The sequence below is a fragment of the Periophthalmus magnuspinnatus genome, chromosome 8, assembly GCF_009829125.3.
Source record: "Periophthalmus magnuspinnatus isolate fPerMag1 chromosome 8, fPerMag1.2.pri, whole genome shotgun sequence".
In the NCBI taxonomy this organism is placed as follows: Eukaryota; Metazoa; Chordata; class Actinopteri; order Gobiiformes; family Gobiidae; genus Periophthalmus; species Periophthalmus magnuspinnatus.
The window spans coordinates 11,367,145-11,386,086 of NC_047133.1; the positions used below are offsets into that span (position 1 = coordinate 11,367,145).

General features: G+C 36.6%; 1 protein-coding gene and 1 gene segment (V, D, J or C); both read left to right on the forward strand.

Annotated features, from left to right (window-relative positions):
- LOC117375015 (Ig heavy chain V region MC101-like) overlaps positions 1-9,903 on the forward strand; it is a 41,122-nt gene extending 31,219 nt beyond the window's left edge. Inside the window, exon 3 of the V gene segment in view lies at positions 9,863-9,903.
- Positions 1-15,090, forward strand: part of LOC117375009 (immunoglobulin mu heavy chain-like) — a 103,389-nt gene extending 88,299 nt beyond the window's left edge. The window contains exons 3-7 of the mRNA XM_055223584.1: positions 11,028-11,092; positions 11,853-12,149; positions 13,098-13,436; positions 13,917-14,231; positions 14,628-15,090. Coding sequence (XP_055079559.1) covers positions 11,028-11,092; positions 11,853-12,149; positions 13,098-13,436; positions 13,917-14,231; positions 14,628-15,010 — 1,399 coding nt within the window. The 3' untranslated portion in view covers positions 15,011-15,090. The remainder of the gene's footprint in view (positions 1-11,027; positions 11,093-11,852; positions 12,150-13,097; positions 13,437-13,916; positions 14,232-14,627) is intronic.
- Positions 15,091-18,942: the final 3,852 nt, after the last annotated feature.

Genomic DNA, 18,942 nt, shown 5'->3' on the forward strand with positions numbered 1-18,942 from the left:
GGCCACAGTGAAATGTGCCAATACAAAAACCTTTGTCCAATCATTGCAGTATTGTTTACACTCAAACATGACACACTGCCACTGGATGCAAACGATACTCCAAAGTAATCATAATATATCTGAAAAATATATATATAAAAAATCCAACAAATCTAACAAATAAAACTGAATAATAATAATAATAATAATAATAATAATAATAATAATAATAATAATAATAATAATAATAATAATAATAATAATTGTATACACTGAAAAGTAAATATCTGCCTAACACCTGAGTCGTCCAGGTAAGTAATCTATAGGAGTTGTCTTTAAATGATCATATTCAAAGACAACATATGTGTACAAACAAATAAGCACAGAGGCCTTGTTCACATGTACACCACAAAATCTGATGTGTGATCAGAGGGGCCATGATCAGACAGAACTCAGACAAATTTACTGTTTACATGTCATTTTAATAATCTTATAACGCAAAAAAAAATCTGGTATTATTCAGATTTTGAGTCGCAGCCACTGAAAAAAACAATTCCCCCAATATATATAGAAATATGTATTTGAATGGTGACTTTTACATAAATTAAACAACAAAACAAGGTTGAGTTGATTAAAAATGATAAATGATACTTTAATAATCCTTTTTGGTTAAGCAAACGGCCCAGATACTTTACCCAGGAAGTCAGTCAGTGGTTTTTGTAAGGCTGTATATCACTATGTACTGGGGTGGGGGCCACAGTGAAATGTGCCAATACAAAAACTCATGCCCACGTCAGACTGAAAATAATGACTTTATTCTGTGTGCATCAAGTTGTGCTTACTAAAGACTACAGTAAAATAATACTCACACAAAAAGGATTCATTATAGAAATGCCTTTGGTTCACTTTAGGAGAATAAAACATGTTTATTTAACTAGAAACAGCGAGATTTGGTCAGTGTAATTCATATTTTATCATATTTTGTGTTCAACTGTTAAAAAGTGTCACCAGCCTTTGTCTAATTTTGTAATGCTGTATTTTAAAAGCAGGATGCAGTCTAGGCAGGTGCTTCTTCATTTTTCCAACATTTTCAGATCCAACATATAGTAGGTAAACTGCTGTACTGAAAGCAACACAAAAACACAGATATGATCAAAGAAGGACACATTTTAAAAGGTATCAGCCTCTTTTGTAGAAGGATTATCTTGGAGAATTGGAGTTGTGGATGGGGTTGTTCTGCATTTCAAAGCTACAATTTATAGAGTTATCTCCAGGTCTGGTCCTGAAAATAGAGATATGCAAAACCAACTTTTAAGAGGTTTCAAACATGTTATAACTGTTTTCCCTTACCATTTACCCAACCGAATTTGTATTCACAGTGATTTGTGTATGTTTTAGCAACATTTTATGTCCTGCAGTCAAGATGCCATTGCTCTGTACTTTGTTAACAGAAGATGTACAGACGCCTTATTGGACCGTGAGTTTGTTTATGGCCTGGTTTGGGGCTCTGGAAACGAAAAGTGCAACTCTGATCTAGTCTCCATTTGTTCCTTTCATTCATGCCTGTTTAGTTTTATAATTTGAAGAAAATATCAGCATTTTAGTCAACGAAAATGTGTCATTTTAGTCATAGTTGTGGTTGACAAAAATGCACATGATTTGAGTTCTAGGTTTAGTTTTCATTATGATTTCATTAAATTTTATGAATTCATTTAGCTAATTTAAATCAGCAAACACATAACATTCATGAAAACTATGATGAAAATATTTTAGTCAACGAAATTAACACTCAAAAATGGCTTCCACAAATATTGTTTGCAACACATGAATGAGTTTTTTTACACCCCAGAGTCAGTAAGTTAAAGTGTGCCAAAGTTTAACGTTGTAATAACTCTATGACAGACAGTTTTGAGCCTGATTTGAACTACATCACATCTCAGAGTATTTCAGTCATTGTCCAATAGTTCGAAATAAAGTGATAAAATATGACCATTATTCAAAAGTGTCTTGTCATTTTCTTATAGTGGTGTTATCTGTCAGCAGTGATAATGAAATAGTTTTAAACCAGCAGTTATAGTGAGTGAGTTTGGTTAGATCATTTTATTATTTATTGTTGATTAATCTAAATATATTTATTTGCCCATAGAATTGTATAAAATAATTCATTAATAGTAAAAAAAATAAATGAATAAAAATTGCAATTACATTAAAAAAATTTGTCCAGAAAAAGTAGGATGAAAAAAGAGGATAAAGAGGAACAAACACTAGATATAATAATAAGAGGTTAATAAGAGGTTTATGAAGAATTTGATAGATTAACCCTAATGTGCTATTGTGTCACTTTTTTTTTTTCAATTTTCACGTTTTGGAATTTGGAAAAAAAATTACTTTTTGATTAATACATGTATTATTATTATTATTATTATTATTATTATTATTATTATTATTATTATTATTATTATTATTAATGTTATTATTATTAATAATATTGTAGCTATTATTAATATTATTACACTGGACATTTATAAAGAATTATTTGATTTATTTAATGCATAAAAACAGTTACTGCTAAACTGTGTAAGACCGAGGTGCAGTGTGGAGTTTTTGTGCTGACGTCAAACACTGTGTATTATAACAACCACAGTGAAACATGCCATAACAAAAACAAAGTACCCCCGAGTACTGTTATAGTTCATTTCAAATAATAGTAATGCCTTAAAATATAAATGTAGAAATGACACAGTACACATTTTTGTTTATCATTTCAAGATTCAACATTATAATAAAATTAAATGTTTTCAAAATGATGAAATGGTTGAAATTAAAATCAGGGGTTAGCATTTTTCCCCATTTCATTATTATTTTTTTTATTATTTATTTATTTTGATTTATTTTTTTTGTTAATTTCCAACCAGCATTGACATGAATGGAATACAATAAAGTCTGTGTATCACATGGAGCCCAAATGTCCAGCGCTATAAATATACACCCCAGAGGTTTTTGTACAAGGCTGTGTGACTGTGTGGGGTGGGGGCCACAGTGAAATGTGCCAGTACAAAAACCTTTTTCCAATCATTGCAATATTGTTTACACTCAAAACATGTCACACTCAAACATGACACACTGCCACTGGATGCAAACAATACTCCAAAGTAATCATAATATATCTGAAACAAAGAAAAAATGAAAATTATAAAAAACAATAATTCCAACTAATTAAAAACAAAAAATATACCCACACACTCACACAACTGTATACATTGAAAAGTAAATATCTGTGTAATCCCTCAGTTGTCAAGGTCAGATCCATCGCAAAAGAAAACTAAAATCTGTCAACTGGACAAAATGTTGTGGGAGGGAAGGGACTTGGATGAGCAGCGAAACGTCTTCACTCCTACAACGTTTTGTCCAGTTGACAGATTTTAATTTTCTTTTGTGACTGAAAAGTAAACTTAGACACACATAGTACATACAGGAGGAAGTCAGTCAGTGTTTTTGCATGACTCTGTGTCACTGTGGCTATACAGGGGCACAGTGAAATGTGCCAATAACGGCATTTTTTGACAGCCAATAAACATCAGTTTACTCATCTATACTTGACTGCTTGGAATATATCAAGTTCAACTTCAAATAAAAAAAAATCGAAAAGAAAATGTGATCTTGTGATGCCCATCTGTTCGTGGCTGACAGGACACCAGGGTTTTTGCATGGCTCTGTGTCACTGTGGCTATACGGGGGCACAGTGAAATGTGCCAATACAAAAACCTTGTGCCAAACACTACACCACAGTTTAGACCAGTGTATTTCAACCATTTTTTTTCATTGAAAAAATCACGAGGCACACCATAAGCAGAAAATGTTAAAAAAATGAAACTCTGCATCCTATATTTACAATATAAAGTAATTCTCATCAGATTATTTTGAACAGGAATCAAATAAACACAAAAAAAAAGCATTTTATAATAAAATAAAATATTTCTACTCACTGTGAAACCTGATATTTTTTAGACCAGTTAGGTGTAATTGGATAATTTCCTACGGCACACCAGACAATATCTCACGGCACACTAGTGTGCCACGGCACAGTGGTTGAAAAACACTGGTTTAGACTAAAAAGATGGTCTGCCAAAGTAATCTATAAGTATTGTCTTTAAATGACCAAAAACAACATGTGTGCAAACAAATACGCACAGTGGCCTTGTTCACATGCACACCAAACTCTGATTATGATCTGATTTCAAGATATTTAAGATTGCTTAAATAACATGTACACCACAAAATCTGATGTGTGATCAGAGGAGGTGCATGTGTGTGCATGTAATCGTAGCCACTGAATAAAACAAAAAAACAATTACCCCCAATATATATGGAGATATGTATTTGAATGGTGACTTTTACATCAATTAAACAACAAAACAAGCTTGAGTTGATAAAAAATGATAAATAATACTTTACCCAGGAAGTCAGTCAGTGGTTTTTGTAAGGCTGTATGTCACTATGTAGCCAGTGGGTGGGGCACGGTGAAATGTGCCAATACAAAAACTCATGCCCACGTCAGACTGAAAATAATGACTTTATTCTGTGTGCATCAAGTTGTGCTCACTATAGGCTACAAAATAAAATAATACTCACACAGAAAGGATTAATTATAGAAATGTCTTTGGTTCACAAAAACAGAGGTTTATTTAACCAGAAACAGCTAGATTGGGTCAATGGCTTGGCCAATGCAATTCATATTTTGTGTTCAACTGTTCCAAAGTGTCACCAGCTTTTGTCTAATTTTGTAATGCTGTATTTTAAAAGCAGGATGCAGTCTAGGCAGGTGCTTCCTTATTTCCAACAAATGCAGGTCCAACATCATGACTCACTAAACTGCTGTACTGAAAGCAACACAAAAACACAGATATGATCAAAGAAGGACACATTTTAATAAGGCAACAGCCTCTCTTGTAGAAGGATTATCTTGGAGAATTGGAGTTGTGAACAGGACAATAGAGAATCAGAACCTAGATGAAAAGGGATATCTATTGCTTTCATAGCATAGAGGATTTTTAGAAAAATGAAATTCCTATTAACACTTTAACACAAAACTGGTTCATTCAAAGGACAAAACCCCAAGCCACAAACAAAGCAATGTAGTCTACTCCATTCAGTGCAGTGAAAACTGCAGTAAGTGTTATAAGAGAATATACCAGTACCATTGTGAGAGCACCTCAGGACCCCAGTTTGCTCTCCATCTCCATGTCAAAGTTACTAACCACTCCTTTGAAGATAGTGAGGTACAGATCATAGCCAAAAAAAAAAAAAAAAGAAAAAAAAAAAAAGAAATGGTTTGAGTTAATGAAGCAGTTTCTGTTAGGAAAGACAATCCTTCTTTGAAAAGGAATTACACATCATCTATCTCCTATTTATAACTTCATTCTCAGACCTAAATCTAAACAATGAAAACAATAGGGTTAGCAAGGATGCTAATAGGTGTGACAACAACCATTAGAGGCCTGAATGATTATGCTAATAATCACTCAGGCACAGTTCACACATAGTGCAGCTCAATAGGCCTAGCCAACAAACAGAAATGGTGAACAAACAAGGGATATGCCTCGGCAGATAAAATGGCCAGTGCATGTGTGCAAGTCAGGGTTGTGTCCCAACATTTGAACCCATTTCTTCAGGCTGATGAAAAACATTGCAGATTAATGGAGAATAATTTTGCAAACTTTTTAGTGAGGCTCGAGACTCAGAACAGGTGCTGTTGTTAGCATGTCCTTAATGATCACAAAAGCTGACTTCTGAGGGACCACAGGTCCAGGCTTTCTTAGTCTTTTGTAAAGCTTACAAAAGTCGACCGATAGTGGCTAGAGCAGGAATCTACTTGTCCAGGCAATTGACCACACCAAGCACCCTCTTCAGCTCTTGAATGTTTTGTGGTGGGGACAGCAGGCTAATCACCTCAACTTTCTCAGCATCTGGTTTTAGCCCGGAGTGGTGAATCAGATGACCCAGAAATCGCAGTTAGCACTAGAGAACTTTTCTTTGTTGCTTTAGGCCAGTTGACTGGATGTGAAGCAACACTTTGTCCAGACGAGTGTCGCGTTCTTCCATGGCGGCCCCATACAATAAGATGTCATCCATGAAGAATTCCATACCCTCCAAACCATCCAGTCTCTAGCATTGTCAGCTGGAAGATTTCAGGCACACTTGTAATGCTTAAAGGTTGACTCTTGAAGCAGTACCTGCTCAACAGTGCTATGAATGTTATTATTTTTTGTTTTTATATCCTGCAGTCACCGCAAAGCAGCCAAGGCACAAGAGTTCACCCCCTGGACTATCTAGGGGAAGATGAAATGGCTTTAGAGCTTTTTCAGAGGCAATTGTGTGGGATGTGTCCTCATTCATGACATTTACATCAGCTCCTCTGTTGATTTTTTAACATTCAACATTTCACCGGGACAGAATCTATATAGAGGAGTACAGTCCACATCTCACTTTTGTATTTTGGATTGCTGACCGAGCCCAGGAAGTAGGAGGTCTGTTCACTATTTTCATTTTCTGTGACTTCGTTCACTGACCTGCCACTACAACATGCTCTGGCCCAGTGCCCCATTTTGTGACAGCTATGACATGCAGCTTTTGAAGCTGGACATTTTTCATCTGTTCTGTGAGCTGTTTTCTCACATTTGCTACAGTTTCTGTCTGTCTCTCCCCATTTTCTGCCTATATTTTGCTTGCCTTGTTTGCATGGTGTTTTCCATGTTGTACTTTTGCCTTTATTACTGTACCTCCTGTATGGCTGCTGCGTCTCCTTGTTGGCATACTTGAGCCATGACCTCCTTAGACTACCTCATGTTTTGGATTGTGAGTGGTAATGTGAGATCAGCTGCAGCTTGCATGAGAGTTCTTTGTCCAAGATCCCGACCACAATCAGGTCGCAGCTGGTGAAAACATGCTGATGTATCACAATCCTCGGTGAGAAAAAGTACTTGTCAAACTTTGCCAGTACAGTCTTAATGTCATCACAATCTTGAGAAGACATTAATGACTTGACACTTCAGTGCCCATGGCATAAATCAGGCAGCTCACCTGCACCACCCTATTGTCTTTGTAAAGTTTGGTGGCGATCCGATACCACTCAAACCGCTGTTTTCAGTCCGGCCACGCGGTTGGCTTCTCAAAGGAAAAGAAATGACAAATGACTTGTTTTTGGCGAAAATTTGGTCAGGGTCATTTCTGACGCCAAGTGGAATGACGAGTGTTAAGTTTACTTTTATAAATCTGCCTTTATTGTGAAGACAAGGCAAGAACATGGCTGGCTAGTATAACACTATGATAGCAAGTGTGTCCATGTAACGATCCGCACTATTCCTGTCCTTGTTTTACCTCCTGTCCTGCTCCTTCCCTCCCTCACCTGTTGGAGCCGGAGCTGGGCTGGGCTCCTGGCTCCACCCGCGGGCACCTGCAGCTCATCAGCGCAATCAACACCACCTGCCGGGTATAAGAGGAGCCAGGACCGGACTCACGGTGCCAGATCGTCTGCGTGTCTTCATCTTGCTCACGGCCAGATCGTCCGCTTGTCCACATCCTGTCTTCTGGACCACCTCAGCTCCTGCGCTCCTGCTCCAACTCGGCTTCCCAGTCCTGGTACAGTCCTGTCTCGCTTTGTTCACCGCACCCTACGCCTCTGGATCCCGCTCTGCACCCTGCTCCTTTCCCTGGCTCTGGTCGTCCTGTCTCCGTTCCTGTGCCCCACGTTCGCGGACCCCGGCTCGCATCCTACTTCCCGCTCCGGCGCCGCCCACTCCGTCGGCTCTGCCACTCCATCCGCTCTGTCTCTGGATCCCGGCCTGCACCTTGCCCCCTGTCCCCCATCAGATCAGCCCACTTTATTGTACATTAATTCACAACCTATAAATAAACACTGTAAACTTTCCCCGAGTCTTGCGTCTCTTGGTCCGATTAGCCAGCTTTACGACAGTGCAGGCTTAACTACAGTATTGCACAGTAGTGCTCCCGTAAAGTATGCTGCACGGTGAAGCAAAACATGTGCATTCATTTCTATATATGTGTCGTAACATTAGGCACGAGGGACCAAAAAGACAGAGCTCGGGAGGTTTAAAAATGTTTATTTACAAAAGTGTAGACAGGCAAATGATGGTAGATCAGACGGTGTGTCGGGAGCGGGGAGTTAGCCGTGGTCCAAGTGAAAAATGTGAGGAGCTGAATCAGAGATGGGGAGAACAGTACCGGTACAGGGAAGCAGGGTTGAAGACGGGAGTGCTGAGCTGGTCCAAGGAGCGGGATCTGGTGAGGAGCAAAAGGTATCCGGTAAGCAATGTAAAAAGCAGGGAAAAACATTAACTGAGCCAAGCAAGGTATATTCACATGAACACGCGGATGATCCGGTGCCGAGTGTTGGGTCCTGGCTCCTCTTATTCACTGCAGGTGCAGCTGATTGTGATTGCCTCCAGGTGCGCACGGGAGGAGCCAAGGTCTCCGCCCAGCTCCAGACTCAGACACGCGAGGGAAGGGAAAGGACAACAAACGAGGCAGGACAGACCGGGATCTTGACAATATGACAGTATCATTCTGGACTTCACAATTTTCTGCAAGACTCTTGATAGACCAACCAAAGGCACCTTTAGCCTTCTGCAGGTGACAGATAATTTCTAGCAAGCTTGGCAATCTTCCAAGATAGACCACAAGTCCCGCTCACAGTTGGTTCATGCCAGACACGTGACTTATATGCCGTCGGTGGCCATATTGGTACTGGCACTAAACTCCGAAGGAAATATCCATAAACTAGTCACATATCAGTTCTAATCTTTACTCTGAGCTGTGGTGTAGACATTTACTCCACAACAAATGGCATTGTTCAAAAGTACAGCTGCATTTTAAAGAATATATCAAGCACTGTCCCCCTCACCAAAAACATATCTGGAGCTGTGTTTTTGCATTCACACTTGACATTTTCTCTGAGCTCTCAAAATAAAGTACAGTGCAAACGCTTGAAGCTTTCCATAGAAACAATATGGCTTCGACCAACCACAATGGAATTCTGTCACGTTACATGTGACATACGTTGGCATGAACCGATAAGAATCCAATGTTTTCTCTGGTAGATGAATAAATGAAGAATAGAGAATACCACCAATACCAGTGAATAGTCTTTAAATACTAACATATTAACTCATCGAGCATTTATTGCATTCATTATCTGGTCATTTTAAAGTCAACAAAGCCCTGGGTGCCATCTTGGTTGAGAGATTTTTGTAAATAAACATGCCTACATTGAGGAAATACTTTGCCATGTGTACAACTAAGGAAATGGTGGAGAAAGAGGAACCTCTATAGGAGTTGAAAAGAGGAAATTCAAATCTCAAGGGAATAAATTAAAAATAATATTTACTGCAGGCTATGCTACTGTTTTTATTCAACAGTATTTGTACAACATGCAGGTTGTATTGTAGCACTGTGATGGCTTCGACTACTGGGGAAAAGGGACTCAAGTCACAGTAACGTCTGGTAAGTTATGAATTGTTTTAAGTTTTGAATGTGTTTGCTTTCTGTTTTTGGGTGTTCGTAAATGTCATCCAAAACATTCTGTCCTAAATCGGTAAGGGGTAATGTAGCCACGGGTTTTTGAATTGGTGTACCACTGAAACAATTCACTGTGACAACTACGACTACTTCGACTACTGGGGAAAAGGGACTCAAGTCACAGTAACATCTGGTAAGTTATGAATAGTTTTAAGTTATTTTGAATGCGTTTGCTTTCTGTTTTTGGGTGTTCGTAAATGTCATCCAAAACATTCTGTCCTAAATCGGTAAGGGGTAATGTAGCCACATGTTTTTGAATTGGTGTACCACTGAAACAATTCACTGTGACTACTACGGCTACTTCGACTACTGGGGAAAAGGAACCCAGGTCACGGTAACCTCTGGTAAGTCATATGTTTTGATACTCCAATTTCATTCCTAAACCTAAAATTATGTCAGAGGTAACGTATCATGAAACTTTAGAAAACACAATATTCCTAAGTATGAGTTGGTGTTGAGAGTTTTTGAATTGACGCACCATTCAAATGTTACACTGTGACAACTACTTCGACTACTGGGGACAAGGGACCCAGGTTACGGTAACATCTGGTAAGTCCTAGATGTTTCATCCTTGTGTTTTTCAATTAAATGCACTTAAAATTCCCTCCTAAACCATGTACTAGAGGTCAAACTGCATGGTATATGTTGATACAGTTTTTGAATTGGCGTACCATTGAAAAAATACACTGTGATGTGTACTTTGACTACTGGGGAAAAGGGACCCAGGTTACGGTAACTTCTGGTAAGTCATGATATCAACTATTTTGTACCTTATTTATTTGAGTGTTTTTTTTTTCTTAAATATCCATAAAAGTTATTCAAAAACCAGCAAGTTGACTGTCTATCAAAGGTAACGTATAACAGGGTTTTTGAGTTGACGTACCATTGAAATAACACACTGTGACGGGTACTTCGACTACTGGGGAAAAGGAACCCAGGTTACAGTAACTTCTGGTAAGTCATGATATCGACTATTTCGTACCTTATTTATGTGAGTTTTTTTTCCTTAAATATCTGCAAATGTCATTCCAAAACCAGCAAGTTGACTGTCTATCAAAGGTAATGTATAACAGGGTTTTTGATGTGACTTACCATTGAAATACTGCACTGTGACGACTACTTTGACTACTGGGGAAAAGGAACCACCGTGACCGTCACATCAGGTAAAAAACACTCAAATTGAATGATATTATTTCATTTTTATTCTTAACTGCAACATTTCCCGACAACGTTTTAGTCCAAATTGTGTTTATTTAGTTTTTCATTGCCGCTGCTAATGCTAAGTATGTGTCTACAATGTAATTTGTATTTCAAAGCTTGTGAAATGGGTAAAATGCATGGTTGTCGGTGTAACATCAACAATTACGGGAGGTTTCAAATATTTGTCTCTAAATCTATGGTTCGACAAATTGATTTTTAAAAATAGGCAGGTTTTTGTACGTTGAGAATGGTAGAATTATTCACTGTGACTACGCTTTTGACTACTGGGGAAAAGGAACCATGGTAACCGTCTCATCTGGTAAGTCACGATAACGTCTTTTAAATCTTGGAGAAGTTTTAAATTGTATGTACAATTAGCAACATCTAAAAACAACAAGTTATGGCATGGTATGAGGGAAATGCAGTTTTTGTGAGACCCGACCACTGACTTTGTTTACTGTGACAACTGGTATTTCGATTATTGGGGAAAAGGAACCATGGTAACCGTCACATCAGGTAATTCTTTTAATTTATGTACACCTATGCATATGATCCGTACTTATCTTGAAAAAAGTGTAAATTTTAAGCGTAAATTTAGTGTCATAGTGTCATGCATTGCAGTTGAAAATATGGATTACTGAAAGAATGTATGTGTATTGTCCACGTTTTCTCACTATAATGTGTTATCAAAGGTAAGAAAACACATTTTTTGACTTGGATGACATTGGGCATTGCTCGATTTTCCATTGAATTGGTGGTGTACAGTATTTCTTAAATTATCCAGGATGTTCGGCACAAAATAAAAAAAATTGCATTGGTACGTAAAACAGAATTTAGTTTATTGATCCGCACAGTCAAAATTCGAAAATGTAATTGAAAAAAAAGACATTTTTTTACTAACTTGAAACTAATTTTTTCATGTTTTGTTGAGGTTTTTTGCTCTTGTTTTGTTTTATTTTTTATTCTTTGTTATGTATTAATTTATGATATAATTTGTCATCTTTTTTACATGTCCTGAACGAGACTCATCATTGACATTTTGCTAGCAACTTATTTACCCGTCTCTGTTGTTTTTCCAGCCACACCCACGGCCCCCACGGTCTTCCCGGTTATGCCATGCAACTCTGGTACTGGAACCGATGTGACACTGGCTTGTCTGGCCACCGGCTTTTCCCCATCGGCGGTGAGCTTTACGTGGACTAAAGGCGATGTCGCTCTGACTGACTCCATCCAGTATCCACCTGTACTCAAAGACAACCTCTACTCCGGAGTCAGCCAAATCCGAATTCCCAGAAACGATTGGGAAAACCGGGCTTCCTACAAATGCAAAGTGGACCATGCGGCCGGAAATAAAGAAGTGAATTTCATTAAGCCAAGTAAGTGTTTTTGTTTTTACTAGGTTAATTGAAAACATGATAGTGATAACATTTTAACATATTCGGCATCCGATAAAGTTTGAGGAATGTTCTTTTAAAAATTATGTAAAATATTTATTGAAAGGAAACACAATTGAACTGTAATGATTGCGTTGTTTAAAAAAAAGAAAAAGAAAAAAAAAGAAAAAGAAAGCTGGAATGTTGTTAGAAATAGATTTGTAAATTGGCATTAAGAATATTTGAAATTGCCAAAATTATTAAATTGCTAAATATCTTGACCTCTAAAACATGTCCTGAAATGCATGTGAGATTATTATAGCAGTTTTATATTTCGTCTTCTTTCACAAAAAAACAGAAAAAAATAAAATAAAATTCAAATCTTATTGCAAAAAAAAAAAGAAAAATATATCAAAATTTGTTGCTTATATATTGGCATAGACATAGACATTGATAAATCACCTGTATACTTATTACTTTCAAAATCTTTCTCTCTTTATGTTTCCTTAAATTTTCTTTAAAAAAAATACAAAGTAACAAATTCAAAATAATAATAATCATAATTTGGTTTTGTAAAAGTCTTCCTGCTATAAGTAAACGAATTGTGGTATATAAGACTAGTGGAGTGGAGGAGTTGTGAGCTTGTAAATATTCATAATATAGCCTATACTTGGCCCATTACTGAATACGCTTTGCTTGCATTCGATATGTATGTCTTTTCATTTGTTTGTCTACAATCTAAATTTGCTCTGTTAAAGTGTCATTGTCTGCTTCGGCTGTCCATGTATATGCAGAATAGTGAATTGATTGTGTTACTTGTAAGCGTATTCCTACACCAATAGGTTAAGTGTTAAGTGTAACTAATACAATGAATTCACTTCTGCATATATATCTCAATTCCCTGCTTTTGCAATTATATATGTGTGTATGTTTTTTCTGTTTGTTTTTCAGATGTGATTTATCAATTGCCGAATCTTACAATGATGACCTCTGAAGAAAATGAGCAGGTTACGTTTTCCTGTCTGGCAAACAATTTTGCACCCAATGTCTTTGATTTTAATTGGCTGAAAGACAGTGCCAACATCAACACAGACCTGGCGTTCACCATGCCCCCCAAAGCCGTGAAGACCACCAAAGGAACAGTGTATTCTGCAGCAAGTTTCCTGACTCTGCCAGTGAGCAACGTGCATAGCTATGACAAATTCACCTGCAACTTTAAGCTGGGGAAAGGGCAAAAACAGTTAACAACAAATATAACACAAGAATACAGTCCTTCAGACAAATGTGCCGGTGAGTAAACATTTGTAGCTAAAAAAAATGTATTCAAAATGTCTTATCTTGTTTTCACCATTTAATGTTGTATGTTATGTTGATTATGTAAGATTTTCTTGCCCCAGTTGCAGAAAATTGTTTTGATGAAACAAAAAAAATAACAAACATTTTTGAATAGTTTGAACTATTTTACAAAAGATAAGATATTAAAAAAGACAGATAACTTGAAGTAATTGAATGCAATATTTTTTTATGTTAACATCATATATATATATATATATATATATATATATATATATATATATATATATATATATATATATATATATATATATATATATATATATATATATATATATATATATATATAATTCATCTGCAGAAATGCAAATGTTTTTTACAATTTGGTTGTAATTCAGTTATAATTGAAAGCATTGGTCTTTAACTCAGGGAGCTCAAAGTTAAACTCATGTTCATGTCTTCTTCTCTGTGTTTTAGGCACGACATTTGAAGGTAGCATGACAATCATCCCGCCTTCTGTGCAAGACATGCTGTATTATCGAACAGGAAAGATCAGATGTGAAGTGAATGTGGCCGAGCCCAATAAAGTCATCAGTGTCTCCTGGACTGATGAGAAGCTAAATGTACTGATGAACAACACTGACGAAGGGGCGGAGGTCCGGGGACAGCGCTTTGTTCTGGATCTGGAAATCACATACAACGAGTGGAACAGTGGCATCAGGCGTGTGTGTCAACTAGATCATCAGGATCTGCTCACTGACCCACTGAAAAAAGTCTATGAGAGAAAGAATGGTGAGTTTGCACCTATACACACACACAACGATACAACTCAATATTCAACATTTCAGCAAAATGGGAACAGGAATATAAGCCTATAAGATTTTGTTACATAACTTGAAAGAAAATAAATAAATTCATAATAAGAAGAATAAAAAAATCTGCTGTATATCTTAATTGATGAACCAACTGCTTAAAGGTACGGTACTCTATTTTGGTTAAAGTGCATGTGACAGCTTTTCATGTTTTTCTAATTATCATTATACTTTTGTGTAATTTTACATCAGTGCAAGTGACAGTTTGTAGAAAAAATGTGGAAATATATGCCAAAATAATAACTTTTGTGTCAGTCAGATATGTTTTAGCCGCACCTTCTTAATCATTTTGAGTAACGACCTTTCACCTCCACAGACTTCAGTGAGCAGACGCCCCCCTCTGTATTCATGCTGGCGCCTGTCAAACAAACTAAAGATAACAAGGTGACCCTGACTTGCTATGTAAAAAACTTCAACCCCAAGGAAATCTATGTCACGTGGCTAATTGACGATAAAGAGTCAAAGCATGACTTCAATACAACCAACAGCATGAAAATCAATGGCGATTACTACGCCTACAGCCACCTGACCGTGCCTCTGAATGAGTGGGAGGAGTCAGAGCATGTGTACAGCTGCTTGGTTTACCATGAGGCCATTGACGAGAACACAAACATTGTCAGGTCTATCACGCAGCACACCTCTCAGCAAACCACCATGGTTAACCTCAACATGAAGTTCCCTGACATGTGCAAGGCCTAGTAGATCTGCGTCTGCGTCTCTGTGTGTTATGTTTTGTCCTGCATACTTACATTCAAAACAATAAAAATCATCAGCAAATACTCTATGTTGTCGTTGTATGTCCCTTTTGGTAATGTTGTCAGTGATGTCTTGTTTTATGTATGATTATATTTGTGGATGAACTATAGGTACTTACATTTATGCTTTATTCACCAACTAACAGACCAAAATTACCATAAAAAGTCCATTTTGTCTCTCTGTGTCACTGTGAGTCTCATACTGTCTGTTGGCTCTACTGGATCTTGCACTATACCATCCAGGGTCAATAATTTAATCATAAAATATGTCAAAGTAACGATGTCCTATAATCTTAATATTAAATTGCATTGGCCTTTGTGCACAACGACGCCAGGCTAGCTCAGTGTTAGCGTCTCTACTTCCTGTCCAATTCAGTTTCTAAAGGGTTTCCAAGGGCAGTTGTGTTAGAATTAATAAACACTTAAACATCAGGCTGGGGACAGTGAGTTGTGTGGGCGAATGTCACTGGGGACATGTAAAAACCTTACAAATGATGTGACTCTTGTGTGTTTAGATCATTTTAAACGATGACAAATTGAAGTAGAAACTGAAACTGAAGTAGTCTACATATAAAAACACTATGTCCACGCTTAAACTTCACTTAAACTTTAATTGGTAGTTTTTTAATATGTTATGGATTAATAAAACCTAGCAGTAGCTTTAAAACACTGAACTATTCGGCCTGTTGCTGTGCATATTATAAAATGACTTCAGACAATAATAAAAACACAACTTTGACAGTGTTTGACTAATTATGAAACAGATGAAATATATACAACTATAAATATAAATAATACCAGTAACTCAGGGTCACCAGGGTCTCAAGCGGTTCTCAAACTTTGGTACGCATATTTATCAAATTAACTCTGTGCACAACCGCAGCTACTTCCAATCAGAGGGACAGTCGGCTTGACCATTTCCGGTGTAATGTGATAGCAAAAGACGAAGTTAAATCTGTCAGCTGGACAAATCGTTGCAGGAGTGAAGACGTATTGCTGGTGGACACTGGCTTTTTTTTCTTTTGCAGAGTGGCGCTAAAATCAAGAATCCTGAACTATACTTCCACTGCAAAAGCGAAACATCTGCATACATTTAATTCATTTTAGTTGTTCTACATCTTGTTTAAACTTCTACACTAATTTGACTTATTTATTCGACATGTTCAGTATAGGTCTACTGGATTTTAAATGGTTGTATGAGTCCCCAAATACATTTAAACTAGTGAAATGACTCGAGGTTTACAGTTCAGAATACAATACATGAATGTTTTTGCTTGATGTCATTGTATTGACCACAAGTGCTGCATGATTCTTATGACTCTAGATCCTGACTACATTGTGGACATGATTGATATGTACCACAAGGGGAACCCCGAGGAGGTGCAAGATGATGACACGATGCAGAACACAGCCATGGCCTTCATCCTCCTCTTCCTCATCACTTTGCTCTTCAGTATTGCCACCACTGCTTTCAAGGTAAAGCCCATTTCCGCTCCTAGAATAATACTTAAGCTGTTTTCTTTCATTCACTTGCCTCTTGCTTGTATCCATTGAGGTGTTATTGCTTTGTCTGGAATGTTCTGCATAACTTAACTTGTTTATCTCCACGGAGACAAGCAGGTGACCCCATAAGGCAAAGTTAGTAATGATGCTCAGTAGTTACCATGGAGACGCAATGCACAAATTAACACACACAGGAAAAAAAAGCTTTAAGATAAACTCCATCCATTTATCCATTTTCTTCTGCTTGTCCGGGGTACTTTTTTTTCTTTTTTTTCTTCTTCTTCTTTAAGATAAACTCAAGAAAAAAATACTGTGACTGTAATTGTATGTGTGAGACACTTTTTTTAAAGCGCATAAATCATCTCACCTGTTGTAGCTCCAAACAAGTCAGCTCTTTCTGGTCAGGTTGTGCTCAAATAAAGCTCAGATTAAGTCGAGTTTGTGTAACAGAGCTTCTAACAGAGTAGTGCTTTTACTTCGCTTCACTTCACACGCCCAGGGAATGTTACTGACATCACCTGCAAGTATCAATAGATCAGGTCTGCGGAGAGGCGACCCGGCTTACAGCTAGAATAGGGTGCATTATTTTCATGGTATAAATGCAAGATAGATATATTTAATTTCATTTTGCAGCATTCCAGGTCCATAACATCTCAAGAAAAATTACACAGTGCACCTTTAACTTGAAACTACAGTTTAGAGTAAATACTGCATATTGTTAAAATTTTTATTCTACAAAGCTGCATCCAGAAAAGCAGTTATATTTAAATTGTATGTTTACTAAAAATCTAACAAAAAGCCAAACAATTCGCCTACATTCTTAGCCAACCTGTAATGTAAAGTATAAGTAGTATTACTTCAGCTACTTTAGTTGAATCATTTGAATTGCAATCATTTATTTTGCAGTTGTTACTAATATAAAATGTAAAATACATTGAAAAATACACAGTCTTCTAGGCCAAAAGTCAAAAGTACTCAAATTAAAACTTACATTTTCAATTCTTAACTTCATCTAGATATTTAGACCAAACCAGGCACAAGTCGTCTCTTATTTAAGTGAGAGATTTTCCGACCTTAAATAATAGTATTTATTTTATATGTCCATTTATAATAATATCATGGCATATAAAAAATCAATTGATGTAACTTGAAACATGATTATGCGAAACTGCTATAAAAGTGTTCGTGACCTATTGGTATATTTGTAGCATTTGTTATAATTACTTTCTATTAATTATATATTTATTTATTTTTGTTTGTCTTTCAGGTCAAATGAATCAAAAAAGACTTTATAGAAAATGTAAAAATATTTTTTCACTTGTGTGTCACCTGTCATCTTCCATGTGTGTATACGCTTGTATCATATTCAACTTGTGATTTTCTTCAATAAACTGTAGGTAAGACTGAATTTATTATTTATTTCACTTATTTTCTACTTACCCACATTTGTCTCTTTGTTGCACCTGTGTGTGGACACTAACCAATTCAAATGTGGTGGTTTAGGTCAGTATCTGTTTCTGTCTAATTCAGTACTGAAACTTACTGTTAAATAAACCCAATGCCGTACATTGTCCCCATAGGGAAATGTAAATATTCTGTTACTGTAAAAACTGTCTTGTGCACCTGCTGCCTGTTACGCCTTGTAGCTTTATGCAATGTTTTACTTCTCTTTTCTGTCCCTTTTTTGGAGCTGGGTGTTTCAATGCTATCAGCTGCTGCTTTCGGATTAGCCCTCTGCAACTGTCCTGCTCAGAAACATTTGCACAAAAAAGAATTTGCAGCCCTCCTCCCTCCACCAGATTTGAAAATGTAGCCAGAGACAGTGGAAGGCTGCCATCTGCTGGCTACAGCGAGTATTACAGTTAGAGTTTGGATTATTTCAACACAAAAGGTATGTTTAATTTGGATGACCTCTTACTAGTCCCAGTTTTGATTGGTGATTTTAGTGTTTATTGATATGCAAAGATTTTATATGTGTAAACTGAATCCCTATTATTATCTATATTAAGATCTAAATTTATTCAAACTAGCCTTGATAAATACATTATCTGAAATGTTTGATAATATGTATAATATATGTCTTACAAATTATATTATTAAAATATAAGCTTAAGCCCAAGATCAATTACTCTAAAATGAGAGACAAGTGATTTTTGTTTAAATATCCTAACAGTGAATTAAAAAATTAAATTGTTTGGAAATTGTTTGGAAACTCAATTCTTCCCAAAAATTCTAACTCACACCCCTAAATTTTCCAAAGTTAAAAAAATTTGTTAGTTTGTAAGTTAGATACGTTGTAGCATATCACTATTTTGAACAAACTACTAGCCCTGTATATATAAGAGTAATATTGGAATATCTGTCCTTATTCAG